Source organism: Strongylocentrotus purpuratus, unplaced genomic scaffold (assembly GCF_000002235.5).
Source record: "Strongylocentrotus purpuratus isolate Spur 01 unplaced genomic scaffold, Spur_5.0 spur5_scaffold_8, whole genome shotgun sequence".
NCBI classification, from domain to species: Eukaryota; Metazoa; Echinodermata; class Echinoidea; order Camarodonta; family Strongylocentrotidae; genus Strongylocentrotus; species Strongylocentrotus purpuratus.
Window position 1 is genome coordinate 5,753,486 of NW_022145614.1, and position 16,159 is coordinate 5,769,644.

At 37.7% G+C, this 16,159-nt stretch overlaps 1 protein-coding gene across 2 annotated transcripts in view; it reads left to right on the forward strand.

The window, feature by feature from the left end:
- The first annotated feature begins 279 nt into the window (after positions 1 to 279).
- LOC590675 (carbonic anhydrase-related protein) overlaps positions 280 to 16,159 on the forward strand; it is a 42,073-nt gene continuing 26,193 nt past the window's right edge. Inside the window, exons 1-4 of one of the 2 annotated variants that reach the window (XM_790272.5) lie at positions 280 to 490; positions 12,899 to 13,093; positions 13,681 to 13,734; positions 14,825 to 14,949. In XM_790272.5, the coding sequence (XP_795365.3) occupies positions 331 to 490; positions 12,899 to 13,093; positions 13,681 to 13,734; positions 14,825 to 14,949 (534 nt within the window). In that variant the 5' untranslated portion in view covers positions 280 to 330. Of the gene's footprint in view, positions 491 to 5,132; positions 5,423 to 12,898; positions 13,094 to 13,680; positions 13,735 to 14,824; positions 14,950 to 16,159 lie in introns of those variants that run through there. The other variant, XM_011662850.2, reaches the window with a different exon arrangement.

Below are 16,159 nucleotides of genomic sequence, written 5' to 3' on the forward strand. Positions count from 1 at the left end.
TTCTGTTCCTGTTGTCGCTCGCATGTTGATTCGGTGCTGCTATGCCTGGCAAGCATTCCACTGCCATTGTGTTCAGGTTTGCACTTGCAAAAAGGAATTTTTTTGAATTTGCATATCCATAAAAAGTACCTTTGGAGAAAGAAATCGAACGACGGGCCTGTAACAAGCACAAGGGGGGATTTTGTAGTTGGATTTTGAATTTCGAATTTTTTCGGTGGGTGTTGTTTCTTCGACCCTTAATTGACTCTAAGGATACCTTTATCTGATGTCTTTTCCGTGATCAATGACCTCCGTTTTGGATATGTCTTAAGGGAGAATAATCGGAGTGCGATGTCAATCCTCAAGTTCACGAAGTTTCGGAAGCGCTACCTCCGGGGCAAGCTGTTGACCCGCCGTAGCGACTCCCGGGAGAAGCTAATCCCATGGGTACACGAGGATACCTTTGACGATCTCCTGTGCTCTCTACCCATCAAGGCCTTCTCATATCGAGGTAGGATCTAACCCATTATCATCTTTGTATGTGTGTGCTCATTGTGAAATGTCTGTGGGATTGGCTGGTGTGCAGTGTAAATGGATCTTGCTTGATTCTGAATTAATGAACTTAATTCAATTTGAAAATGTTTTAATAGAAAAAATTGTGTCCGTACCGAAATTTAAACCGGACTGTATCACTCCAGCAAAGCATAATAGTCAATGCTAATGCGGATTGAAATGCTGAGAATCAATAGAGGTCGTCTAAACATTTTTTAATACACAAAAAGTCTACCAGTGGTGCTATGTGTGGACTGTATAGTGTATTCATGCGCGGTTTTAACTCGAGTTTTACAAGACAAGTTAGGCTGACGTTTAAGTTTTCATTGTTTAACATGTCTTTACTCCTTGCGTACGGGCCTTAGTGCTTTAACTTCCATTTGAACAGCATCTTCTCAGTGTTACTGATGTGTCTCAATGAAAATGATTATATTTGAGAGCTTGCTCATCAAAAGTTTTAACCACACCCAGCAATCACTCCTATACAGTGCATGAAGTCTAACCGTTAACGCGATGGTCAAAAGGTATGTTTAACAGATGAGAGCCGTGGCGCCGTTTTTGAACGCGCAGTATGCGAAGCAAAGCTCTGCTTGTTTTTGTATTAAAGGCATTGTTTAACAATGCCAAATCTGAAATGCACGGCCCTACGTGTTATCAGCGTCTGTGATATGATGTAATATTGAAGCCCTAAAGGAATTGCGCTTCAAAATGACAATGAAGTGACTCAAAAAATTAAAAGTCTTTGAGTGACCGGTTTTACCATACTCATTTTCCCCCAAGAAATTTCGATTTCCAATCATAAATATCTTGATAACCAGATGGGCGATCGGCTTGTAAACGTCATGGGATTCCTGACTGACCTAAAGGTTTATAATTATGATTGCAGCATGAGCTAAATCCAGGATTTTGAAAAGGAATCTGTGACAAAGATACCCAGTCCCTTTAACTTACGGCTACCTTGCAATGGTTCATGTTTGGATATGTATTCAGGAAAGATAATCGAATTGGTTTCGATCCCGATGAAACGGAAAAATAAAGTGGGGATAGAGAGGTGAGAGACAAAGGTGACAGAGAGAGTGTGTGCAGGAAAAAGTGGGGAGAGGGAAGGCGGGGCATTAACAGAGAGAGAGAGAGAGAAAGAGAGAGAGGGGAGAGGGGAGAGACAGGGAGAGAAGGGAAGAGAGGTGGATGGAGAAGGGTGTACAGAGGTAGATTTCGAGAGGGCGAGTATTTTTCTATAATATTTTCTATGTTCTGTATTATACATTTCTCTATAGTTTTTAAAGGTAATGCAAAGTTTTGGGAAATTTTGAAATTGGATAGATAGTAATTCTTTGACATTTTGATATATTTGGATGCCCACGTGGATGTAATATTGACGCTAGAAAAATTTAGCCCCTAAAACACTTTTGCTTTCGAGAAATTGAATAATCAAAAATTTACCGGTGCTCCAGGTGAATTTCGAATATTTCAAATGGCACCTAAGGCCATTCCACGGTAGCTGCGATCATGAAAATCTCAGGATATACAGTTCTGATATATAATTTATAAACGGGAATAGCAAATCGGTCGGTTGTATTCAACAATACTGAGAAACATTGTTTTAAAGCTAAAGTAATATCAGTCTTGAGAGGGAGCTATACAAGATAACGAGTTTATTATTTTCAATGTCATCACTTTATACTCGATTTCAACCGCGACAACGATCATTTGATATTGTGAAATCGCATATGCTTCAAATATGTTTATTTGAACTGAATTCATGAACCCATACCAAAACTGTGTATTACCTTTAAGGTCAGCTGTACTGCTGATTTCATCGTCGTCTTCCTAAGCCCTGACTTGTAAAACTTAAACCTTTTTTAAAATATTGTATACAGGACAAAATAATAGTATAAATTGTTATGAATCGTACAGGCTTAATCAACCATCGCAGAGATTTTTTTGTGTGGAATAAGCTGTTTTTAGAGTCAGATGAAATATTATTAAAGAAAAGGTCCACCCTTATATTGATAACAACCACTCTGATGTGAATAATAAGCACCCTGATGTTAATAATACATGTATATTATTTATATCGTTTCTAAGTTTTGTAATTTTTTAAGTATGTGAAAAATTGACTTGTACCGATTTCTGTTTCTTGAGAATGTGACATATTAAAACTTATATCTAAAATTATTCAACAAAGGCTAACAAAAAAAAAAAAAAAAAAAAAAATCAATTTTAAAAGGGACATGAATAATTTACTTGTTGATTGTAAAGTGGTGTTAATAGACGTAGAACAAGAGAGGAACGGGATGGTGAAAGTTTGAGTAAAAATCGATTAGAAACAATATAGTTATAAATTGTGAAGTCGTGATCAACTTGAATCAAACAAATTGGCAACTCGGTGACGTACATGTATCTTGCGAGGTCCCCTCCCATTTGCTGTGTACTAAATACAATTCCAACCTCAAAAAGAAAAATATTTTCCTTGTCGTCAGATTCAATATGGTATTATTTGATTTGATTTGATTTATTCATTTCTGTTTGATTTTCTTTTTCTTTTGCATTTTTACAAATATATAACAAACAAACAGTGCAAATTTACACATGACAAAAGAATATATGTAGAATAAAGTAAGGCTGGCTGTAACTAATCGTAGGCATGATAATCAAAACTACAGAAAAATTAGAAAATCATGATGTAACTCCTAACCAAACGGAGTAGTTGAGAGCGAAGATATGGCCTGGCACTTTTACTTACGCGTAACGGGTCTTTTTTATATGCTAATGACTGGTCATTAGCATTTTCTCGCCGGATAATCAATTTGATCTCACTTAGTCAGTAAAGACTCTCGATCTATGGACTTTGGGATGATGGTCATTTATCAAAAGGATCATCGTCACCATGGTATCAAAGAATTATTAACACAAAATAATAGACATAATAGATGTTTGGTAATTATTATCCACCCTTGGTTGTGGTAAGGGTCCTGAGGGTTTATATCTTTCATACTACGTGTCTAACTCACGCATAATTTCATAATGCCTTTAATGAAGAAAAAAAGAAAAGAAAAAATCCATGCCATATATCAAACTCGATTTCGTTCCAGCAATCTTTATGACTTGCATCATAGTAAAGAAAAGCATAGCACCGTGTTCACATTAATGCTTTTTAGATTGGAAGACTATGAATGCGGTGACTTTATTTGAAAGATGCATCATATAGATTTGTTAGGAGGCTTATTAGGTTCAGGAAATGGGTGGTTCGTAATTATCACGTGCGAGAATATGTGCAATTTTCTTTTCTGTGCATTCGGTATTTTTGGCTCAAATGCAAATACTATCTCTTTCTCTCTCTCCCCCCTAAACTTGAAACATTCCTATTTCCATTCCTATTATGGTTTGCGGTATTGAGTTTCCATGACAACGTCGAGACGTCGTCAGTTTCTCATCGTGGCGGAATAATGCATTACGTTGTCGTTATTCCCTCGGTGAATAGCAGGCGACGAAAAACTGGTATAATGCAGTTGAATATCTTTGGCTCTAATTTTTTTTTATCGCATTGCCATGCGCAAGTTATAATTTTCATTTGAGAAAACGCCCAGTTGAATCAAATCTAGAACGTTTGCATTCTGCTTCTGTTTCTTTCTCTCCCTTTCTCTTTCTCTGTCTCTCTTTATCTGCCTTTCCCTCTGTCTCTCTGTCTCTCTGTCTCCCTGCCCTTTCCATTTCCATCGATTCCTTTTCTTGTTTAATGTCAGGCAGTATGAGAGGAAGAAAGGTATTTGTCACTGAACTCTGATCTCTTTTTAACTTGTTCTCATTTGCTCTCATATGCTCTGAAGAGGGGGAATGAAGAAACTGCTCCGTGTATTTTACTCTTACATCTCTTACTGAGATAGAGGATTATCCCGAGGTTTAATTCTCGCTGACCACCGTCCTTCTACTCTCCATCTCTATCTTTCTCTTCATCGGCCACCATCTTCCCTCACCGTCAACGTCTTCTTGGCCTTGTTGCCTACTAACCACAAGGCAGCGAAATAGGGCGACTTGTGAAAATCAAATTACAATCTTCAAAGTATTGCGTATGCTCCTTGTCTGATCACGTTTTGGTTCGGGAGAGTGGATAGGTCTCCTTCTTAGTATCTTACAACCTCAACGGAGTCAGGAGTGGAGTGAATAATTATTGCTGGCTACGATATGACGAGTCAGAAGATACGAACTATGGCATCGTCCTACGGTAGGTGATGCATGCATGCTGCTTACTGAATTAATACCTGTTGATGTTGCTTAATAATATATTACACGTTGTCATGGTTTCGAATTAAAAGAGAGCGGATGTTCGTGTTTTATGGCTGCATGCGTAATTGTCAGATAGTGCCCGCCTGACTTCCCCCTAATGACCGCGGCTAATACACGGCAATCATCCCGTCATCATTGTGCATGATTCCCTCAAGTTTTTGATCCCGGGTGGGTGGATATTAATTTGAGGGAAGGCGGGAGGAGATGGTGAGCGTCTAACCCACACAGACTGGCAGGAGAATCCATCTCCATTATTATAGTAGTCCACCGCATATAGATATATACCTCACCAGCTTACTACAACACTATATTCCGTCATTAGGCTCGGAGCATGCGCAGAGCGAACCGCGTAGATACGACTTAAATTATGTAGGTGCAACAAACTCGCTTAATATACGACCTGACAATACTGTCAAGTCGAGCTGTGCATCAATGTCAATGCTTTATCATCAACACCTCGGAGACAGACAAGCGGACAACATTGCTCCTTTACATGTACAAGCTTGACCAGCGGGGGTTAAAAGGAGTTCCGATCTACCTAAGATATTCAAGATGGCAACGGAATACGAAGATAAAAGTATCGCATGGAGTTATCACGATGATGGTAAATATACCCGACAAAAGCTCTATTTCTCTATAGCTTGCACAACTCCTCTTGTGCTGCCTCACGTTGCCATGGTGACACACACCACGCTTCAAAAAAATGTGGCAGCACGGGGATCCGTATAAAGGTATAGAGGCTTTACAACTTGGGTATTCGGCTTAAAGGATTGCATGGGCTATATAATTATTAAAAAATTACTTTTGATTCCCCAATCTATTGTGTTAACACATGAGACACTTGCAAAAGTATGAAACAAAGCCGTTTAATTGCAACGCGCACCAGATAGGATTTTTATTTTCAAATTCCGGTTTAATTGATTGTAATCTATTTCATCAATACTTGTTAGTAGTTGAGATCTAAATGGGGCAAGAGCAAATTTAAGATGAAAATTCTTTAATTTGACATTTGTTTTCCATTGCATCTAGTTTTATGATTTTAAAAGGTTTTAGTTTAGGTTTTTGTTTCATGGAGTATACATAATTGATTTAGGGAGGTCCTACACAATCTGTAATGATGTAATCTACATTGTATAGTAAAGAATGAATTAAATTGTGAAATTATAACCATTTTGTCCAGTTTTGGGTGTCACACTTTTCAAATCAAACACAACATGGTATAACATGAAGTTAGAAGCTTCATTGTGATTGTTATTATTTTGGAGCGAAATTTATAAACAATTTATAAACAATTTCCATTGTAAAATGTTCTTGAATGTTTGATCTATGAAATGAAAATCTTCTGTATCATCTTTTAATCAAAAAGGGAAAATGAAGATGCTTCTACGCTGCATGTTTTTTTCTCTTACGGCATTATCAATGTTTATTTTTCCGTTAAATCATCTAGAATTAACAAGGATATCGACTTGTACATGTATGTGCGTGTCAACAAAGCAGACGGGGTTAGATTAACCATACAAGACAGTGTATTGCTTGAAATCACTTCTCATTATATTTGATTAACTATAGCCTGTTTGTTGCGTCAACATTGTTTATACATCCTTGACAAATTGGATTAGAGATGGCTTGGATTCAAACATTTAATTAATACTTAATTAAAGTCGCTCATGGACACGTTCTATGAATCATCACACAATACATTGGCTATATGAAGTCAATATCCGATATTGGGGTGTTTAGGGGGAGAGATTACGAGTGCTTGATCATTACTAGGAAGACTATCATACACAAAAGTTTTCTAGTTTTAATTCGAATTTCAGGATTGTGATATAGGCTATGAATCCTTCCCCATCAAGTAATCGTGTATTATTATTTCCCATTTCCTTGTTTGTACCCATCTTTTGAATAGCTCTGTGTTTTTTTGTTTTTTTTAAACTGTAATGGAAACATTTTGTAATATCTTTTTGTGTAGTGCCCTCCCTAACATGCCACACCATTTTACACGTTCATGTAAACCCTAGTTATACATAGAATGTAGACAATATGCGCTTAGTGATTGTAATAAGCGCTTCATAAAAACTGAGAATTATTATTATTATTATTATTACTTATAATCAATCAATCAATCAATTTCTAAGAAGAATGATGAAAATCCCCTGGACTGACAAAGTTAGTAATGAGGAAGTTCTTACACGAGCTGGAGTGCAAAGGAAAATGATACGTGAGATGTTGATTAGGCAGTTGAAGTTCATGGGTCACATTACACGTAAAGAAGGCCTAGAGAATCTTGCTTTGACAGGGAAAATTGTGGGGAGTAGGGGAAGAAGGAGGATACTCTGGATAGGAGCCGAGGGTTGTGGAACAGCATGATCGCCAAAGTCAAACGATATGGCACTTAGAGAGAGAGAGAGAGAGAGAGAGAATCAATCTCGGCGTTGCATACTTCATTTTACAAAGGAGATGTTGACGTGTTGAATGAATCGGGGGAGATTGGCAAAATTTCCGATTTCGGTGAAATATTTCATTACTTTTACGATTGGTATTTTTCTCTCTATCTGTACTGAAATGGAATCGCTTCTTGAGCCTTTTAAAACCTTACTGAATGTGGCATTTCTGTCGAACAATGCTGACAAAAACAATTTCTTAACGAGCTAAAACAGGAAACGAAATCGTGAGGGCAATTACTGTAGTCGTTAATTGCAGTTGCCATGGTAACAACAACCTCTACCGATCTCTAATCACTGCAATGACATGAAGACAACGAACTATATCTCCTTCCTTCCCCCCGTTCTCCCTATATTTCTCTCAAGTTCTCTGTAATTCTAACATTACACTACCAACTCTCTCCATCTCCTTCTTTCTCTTCCCCGTCTCTTTCTTCCCCCTTCCCTCTTTCTGTCTTTATTGCTATTTTTCCTTCTCTCTGCCACTTATTCTCTCTCACACACATAAACACACGTATATACGCACACCCTCGTATTGCCATTAGTGGATCCAGTATTTGTTTATCGTCGCTAAGCGTCCTCCCTGGTTTCCTGACTCTCCTGCTTTTTAATCACGAAAATACAAAAATGATCAGAAAGGCCTTCCACACGGACAAACAATGCTCCTTCATTAACCTCTACGGGCTCAGATAGCCGGTAATGATGTGCTGAAGTCATAATTAGCGTAAAGAGAAGGTCGAGTTCTGGGAAAGGCGGAAAAATACTTCGTGAGCTTTTTTTTATTATTTTGGTAATGTTAGTCTGGAAGAATATCATGGAAATATATCCCCTGAAAAGGATGGCTTCTCAAATGCCCTCATGTTCGATATATGACAAATAACAGCTAAAGGTATTGGACCACAACTTCCATGCCATATGTTTGTGTAGTCCCATATACACATTTACGTGTATGTGTACAGTGCATAATGACTTTTAGCAAAACTGAGCCAATTTCCTATCAATTTGATGATTCCAAAACCTCACATGTACACCCATATTTATATGCTTCATTATCACCCTTTCCGATTGCTTTCATGACCAGAACTGAACGTTATCTGAAAAGGGAAATCCAACCCAAATAGACAACTAATCTAAAAGAAAAATCAGAGAAGCAAACTGACGAAAGTTTCACTGAAATCTGACTAAATTATAAGAAAGTTGTAATCACTATACGTATGGGCACTTCAAATTGGCTGAAGCGGTAATGTCAATGTGATGTAGTGCCGGACTACTTTTCCATCTGTTCCAACATAACAAAATGACGTAAATTTAAATTTTTCAAAAATTCATGGCTCAGGAAGGTCTATTTTCTAGAGGACCTACATGTATAATAATGTGCTATCTATAATACATTTTGAGTAGTGCACCAAGGGAGAAGGAACTTTCGAAAAAAACAAAAATTATTGATGTTTTTGTACACGGCAAATGGCAGAGTTATCCACGTCCTACGTCACAATAAACTATCAATTTGAGATTCGCATAGACTTAGTGATATTACAATTCAACAATTCATGACTTCCTTGATATTGGTCCGATTCTGTTTATGATTGTTATCTTTCAAGATTCAAGATTCAAGATTCAAGATTCTTCTTTCATACAAATCAACTTATTACAAGGGTTGGATTGCCCTTTAAGGTTTGGCGTCGCACATTTTATAACCAATGAAAGCGTGTCAGTGAGAACACGCCACGTCGCTGAGAGAAGCCACTCACTTCTGACAATAGATACATCGATACAAGGTTGAACGGTTCATGAATAAATGAAAGGCAAGCGCAGAACGATGTTGCATCCTTTAAAAAAGAAAAATGTATATAAAATTCAAATACATGTACATAAAATAACGATATTGTCATATTATGTCGTAAAAATATTACTTGAATAGTGGTATTGGTTTGTCATGCTTTTTTTTAAGGTCATTTATAGTATCTCGCTTGGCGTTAACAAACACAAAATGGTATTCAAGCCTAAGAATGTGTCACCCCCAGTAACTCAATTAAGGGAAATGAAAGGGAATAATATATTGGATTTATGACAAGATTTTGGGATATTTTTGCATTTTCAAAAGAGGGAGAAAAAAGGGAATGACTTAATAAAGACGATGCTGGCAATAAGGGTGAGGGATATCAGATAAATATTGTTGTGTCCTGGTTATACATCAGCCTTCTCAGGTTAAATGAATCTAGAATCTTGGATCTTGAATAAAACCGTGTGCCGTACCTTGGCAATCAGGATTAAATATCGAGGGTTGGAAACAGAAATTTCGGGCATCTTAACGCCGAGCTGATTGATTATAACGGTCAGGGTTCGACCTCAATCCCGTTTACATAATGAGCCTCCCCTGGCTCAGCAAAACTGACTTAATATAATCTATTATCATCCGAACAGCGTTCGACGCCCGCAGTCGCTTTTCATCGCTTTTTGTCGTATGCGCATAAATGAAGATGCGACTCGTTGGCGTGTATATAGAGAAACGACATACATGCACTTAATTCACCAAGCATCTAGGACTTTTTTTAGTGTTTGATTTTCCCCAGGGTCTAATGGCGTGCAACAATACACCCAGGCGTACAAGGTGAGCTAGTTTCAGGCATTGAGCATTACCGGTTGATTGAACACGGGCCCATTTCACATGCGAAAAAAGATACCAGGGATTAAACCGAAATTCATGAACATTCCAATTTAGACTGGAAACAAAATCAGTGTTGAACTACGATCACAAACGTTTTTTTAAAACGAACTAAAGGCATACGTATAGGTAAAATTGATATTATAATGACGACTCAATATATCATTGTATTTCCTATGTAAATCGTGTACGGATTAGGTAATGCCAGTGCATTGTTCGCACATTGAATAGATGATGCTTATTAAGGCTAATTATTTTTTGTTAAAGTCTGTATGGTCGTCTTCATTAATACTAGTTAGTTAATAATATAATAATTCTGATCATAATGGTTACTGTTATAGTATTGATATTTTTATCATTAACATTAGACACTATCAAAGGAGCTCCATCATTATTATCCTATCATTATCAATTATTGTAATTTTAGTGTAAAATATTGCCGTATTGCTTTCTTTTTTATTATCACAATTTGTCATCATCATCATCATCATCGTCGTCATCATCGTCGTCGTCACCCCTATCATCATTCAATTTGTTTCAGCATTATGGCTGCTATCTTTCATGTTTTTTAATAATAAACCATATCAATCAAAATCATCATAACCATCATTACTTTATTTCAATTTTCTAGCCTACCATGACCCGATGAAGGCTTCTATACAAGCGTACCCAATGTAACTGTTATTTTAACTTTAATATTTCATTTTAATGCTTCAATCTCCATTGCCATTTTCTTCAAAACCATTCTCTACAAATTAATATTCATCCTTACAATGCTAATCATGTTCTATTCATCATTAAAATAACCACCATCATCATCATTCAATTTGTTTCAGCCTTATCATTTCGTTAAATTGCTTTTTTTTTAAATGTTTTCAACAATAAACCATATCAAATAATAAATTCATCATCATCATCATTACCATATTGTAATTATCTAACCTATCATCACCTGATGATGAAGGCTTCTACAAGCATACCGAATGTATCTGTTACTTTAACCTTTACTACTTCACTTAAATAGTTTTCTTTATTGTTGTCTTGTTCTGATAAGTCTGTAATTTCGGAACCCTCCAGCGATAACTTGTATTTATCAGTATGAGTAGAACATGACAGTGATAAATGTTACAAATGAGCATAGAATTACATTTTTTATTGTAAACATTGACAAAAATATTATGAATAATTTAAGTTCAGTTGCCTAGTTTGATTGCACTTTTTTCCTCAATGCTCTTGTCTTTCAAGAGCTTGTATTCTATAAGGCTTTTACCATAAAACCATTGTTTTAACATGTTAATTGATAATAACTGCCCATCCGTGGTAGCTATCTTGATTCGTCTTACCACGCATATGGTAGCATGGAATATTAAAGAGCCAAAATGTTATCTTTAAGGTTTATATCTAGTTTAAACCCGAGGTAAAGTAAACTCTGTTTACTCTGAAATGCTGCCTCAAACAAATATTAGACTTTGTATTTATATCCATGACGCCTGTTGGCTGACAAACAATTCCGTACCATTGCAATAGGATCGACGCCATTTTGGAGATGCTTCTTGTGTCGGCCCGGGAGAAAATGTGAACAGGAGCAACATCCTTGATAAATAAGATGTGACTTGCTCCGAGCCATCACTCATGTTTCATAATGGATCAATAGATATACTATCACAGCTCAAAGCATATAGACACCGCTCCGGACATAGGTTTAAACGCTTTTTCATTCGCCTAAATGTTTCAGCCGGCCACCGTTTAGCGGCAATCAATAACCGTAATTGCGCGGCAGGAAATGACCACAATGTAGTTCTTCTTTTGCGTGGTTTTTAAGGAAAAATATCAGAAACGCTGATGAAACTAAACCCGTGACATGGATTGTAATGGAGGCTAAGGTTGTCTCGTGAAGTGAAAGTGAAGGATGAAAGTCTTTCGGGGTTGCACTATGTCCGACCTTGTCGACACACATTCTTCTCCCTTCATCTGAAGTTGAAGTTCAAGTTCGTAAGATGTTGAGCCCTTTCCGTGCACTTTGCTACAAATCAAAGATAACGAATCCGTAGGTCTTGAGAAGGGATAAGTCGATCAATTCGTAATGAATGATATAAAGTAGATACAGCGGCCATATCCGCTTTTCCATTACCACTTTTTGACCCCAGCACAAGTTCGACAAGTTTGAAATCCAAGAAAAGTCCATTCCCAAAATGCAACTCTCTAAACGTACTTCTTCCATGAAACATTGTTTATTGCATCTTGAAACTTCGAATGTATAGACGAAGCGTTAAACACACAGTCGAGGTTAGTATATTATTATCTGCATTTAATTTGTTGGCACATTTCAGAAATCTTCAATCACTGTTAATGAAAATGTTAAGTTAGCAAATGAATTACAATATTTAAATCGTATGGAAACAAATGAGTGTACGTTGCTTTTTATGGGATTACATTAGAAAATGTCTCATTGACAGAGGTGATCCGCTATTTGCTCCGGTGACAGTTGCTCCGGGCTTTATTTCGTCAAAGATTTATGATTAGGGTATTAAAGTGTTGCAGTGTTTTAGGTTTAGGATTAGGATTCGGTATAGTATTGGGTAGAGGGTTAAAATTGTTTAGTGTCGAAAATCTGGTTGGTTCAACCATCACTCTGACTTCCCTATATTCTCACTCGATCTCACCCTCTCTGCATATCTCCCTGCATATCTCCAGACTTTCTTACTCTCTCTCTCTCTCTCTCTCTCTCTCTCTGTCTCTCTCTCTCCCTCCCTCCCTCCCTCTCCCCCTCTCTCTCTCTCTCCCCTTTCTCCTCTTTCTCCTCCCCTTTTTCCTCTTTCTCCTCCCCTTTTTCCTCTTTCTCCTCCCACTTTCTTTCCAAGAATATGAATTGGTCTAAGTACCATTTCAGCGATAACGTGCACTTCTAATCCCGTCTCCTCCTCTCCGAGGGGTCGTTTTCACAAGGTATCTCTCCTCCTCCCCTGTCCAGGCACGGCCGAGTGGGGGATTCATTTCCAAGAGGCGAATGGCGACTGTCAGTCCCCGATCGACATCAACTCTCGCGAGGCTGTGTACAGGGAGGGCCTCAACCAACCCCCCTTGGAAGTCAACTACGCCCTTTGTAGGGACTGCGATCTGATCAATACCGGCACCGGCATACAAATCATCTTCAAGTACAAACCAGGTACATAAAATGTAAATATATTATTACATTTGATTACTAGAACATGATTAGCATTGTAAGAATCAATATTGATTTGTGGAGAATGGTTTTGAAGGAAAGTGTATCAATGGAGATTGAAATATTCGATCTGCTAATATTGCTTCACTGTGACAATGTAAATATACACAAAAACTGTTAATACTATTTCATACAATCATCTTCCTTTCGTCCAAATTTGACATACAGGAAAGGAAAACATGAATGAAATTGCACAAACTCAAAACATCTATGAGTATATAAAAACAAATGGGCAAATCAGTGAATACCTGAAGATAAGCAAAATGTAAAACGCTCATTCAACAATGGCTCTCCTTATTTATTGTTGTTGATTATGCGGGGTATAACAAAACAAAACAACAAAAGAACAAACTAATCAAAGTCACCGTGTTTGATTAGCATACAACAAAATATCCCAAAGAAAACTGAATTCTGATAGACTATTTTGTTATTTACATTATAGTAAATATTACGCAATAACATTACAATGTGATCATAATGATAAGCATAATGTACTGTTTCGTGAGAATGAATTCTCTTTCTTATTTTAGATGTTGGGATGTCAGGCTTACGAGATACGAGCTTAGATCCCGTGCCCAAGTCAGGTAAGATTCTGAGATATCTACCGCTTGGGCTACTATCCACCGATAACCGATCCGCCCGGACCACTACTCCTGACCACTACTCCTGACCACTACTCCTGACAACAATCACACCGGACCACTACAGCTTAGGACAACAACAACCACCAAACAACTCAACCTAGGACAACAATCACCCGGACCACCACTCTTGACAACAACTACCCCGGACATCTCTCCGAGAGCGCCTCCTCCCGGACCACTAATCCGTACAACAACCACCCGGACCACTAATCCTTACAACAACCAAGCCATACCACTACAGCCTATGACAACAACCACCCCGAACCACTACAACCTAGGACAGTGTTGCGTCCAGACAATTATTCCCAGACATTTCAATATTAGGATGATTATTACAGATCACTATCACCCAAGCAACTACCCGGACAACTTCCTCCAGACATCTACCAACACAAATAATTACCATCTATAGGAGGAAGGGGTAGTTGTCCACACTGTCCAAGGGGATAGTTGATCGAGTAATAGATTTCCGGAGGGTATTTCTTTTTCCCGAAGACAAAATTGAGGGAAAATTATTTACCTTATTTCAATATTGAATCGGTAAAGCTACATATTTCAAATGAAAACATCTGATGCGTTTGACGTTTGTGTTCTTTCACGATAAACATCATGTCAGCGTTATCGCTTTTAGGCTGAAATGTGTAGATAATTTACATTAAAACGTCGAATGAACTTAGACGGCATTTAAAGCCCCACTGTCCTGCTTGTAGCTACTTGCTCCCTCTCTATAGAAAACTTCCCCAATCGGTGCCTGTTGGTCCCCCATGATCCTCTATTTCTTATGTTATTTGAGAGCTGAGTTGATGAGATAGCTACCTGTCAGTGACCTCGCTGTGTGGTCTAATCCCTCCTAGCCACACTAGTGTTGATAAGCTTTAACATAAATTTTGCGTGTCCATAAAAATACTAATCAAGCGGCCTCGGTGGCATGGTCGCATAATATAGGGATGCAATATATGATAGCAATAATTATCTGTTGATGTTTATGTAAACGATGAGTTTCTTAATGATATTATTGTGAATTTTATAGTTCTAAGCGGTGGACCTCTACCCCAGAATTCAAAGTTCGAGTTAGCTGCTTGTGCTTTTCACTGGGGGCAGAAAGATGATAGAGGATCAGAACATACTGTTAACTTCAAGGCTTATCCTATGGAGGTAAGTTATCTATTTCTCCGTCTGTATGTTTAGTCAGAGACTGGTTTCAGAGTATACAACTATAAAGCTGCATGTTTCAATGTAATGAACATTCCCACATTCCCTCCTAACATTGTCGACGAAAGGCGTTTAGTAGATTTGATAACTATCAGCCTGATACTTTAAGATAATTTAAGACTCAGTTGAGGATTATGGCGTTTCTGATTTTTTTAAAATGCTGGTATTCAACTGTGAAATAGACATAAAAGTTTCACTGAGAATGAACAAGTCAGCAAGTAGTCTAGCGCCCCCTTTCGCTAAATTATTTTGCTGGGCAGACAGTACATGTGTCTATTTATGTTTTGTTTTGTTCTCTCTCTCTCTCTCTCTCTCTCTCCATCTCTCTCTCTCTCCATCTCTCTCTCTCTCTCTCTCACTCTCTCTCTCTCTCTCTCTCTCTCTCTCTCTCTCTCTCTCTTTTGGTCCATCCCTGCCTCCCCGCCTCATCAAAATATAGTTCCTTTCTACCTTTTTATAAACATTCTGTTGATTATTATTTGCTTTTAAAAACTGAAATTTGTCATCTGGTTCTCACTGCTGTTTTACAAAGAGAACGCTGCATTTCACACCGAAAGAGCGCCACCTCTCTCTATCGAAGTTTTTCTTCTTCTGGAATCAGCTCGTTGTAATATTTTATTATCAGCGTACGATAGTTCTTCCGAATCCGCCGAAGTAGAATATGAACGGTTTCTAATTCATTGTAGCGCCCCCACTTTTATTTCAGTATTAACATAACGATGTATGATTATTGTGTTAGGTGTTATAATGATGGAGCAAATAACGGACAATAAAACGTAAGGCCCAAGAAGAGAGTAAGAACGGTGAAATTAATATGACGAATTAAAGGTAAAGACCAGTTATGGTCATGCGATTGCATTGTGAAAGAAACGTTGTGGAATCGATCAGAAAAGGTTGATCATCTAGCATCTAGCATCTGCAAGGTTCTGGAATCATCAAAATGATAAGAAATTTGGCCCATTCTTCGTAAAGTTACAAGCACTATACACAGAAAGATGTATATGGGACTACCCTATATCTCTCACAGACCACGAGAGAAACAAATTTACCAAATATATGAATTAGTAGGCGGTTTCCTGGCATATTTTTTATCATCATGTATTAGTCAAAACATATTCTTTCACATGATTGGTAATGAGAGCTTCCATTTCAT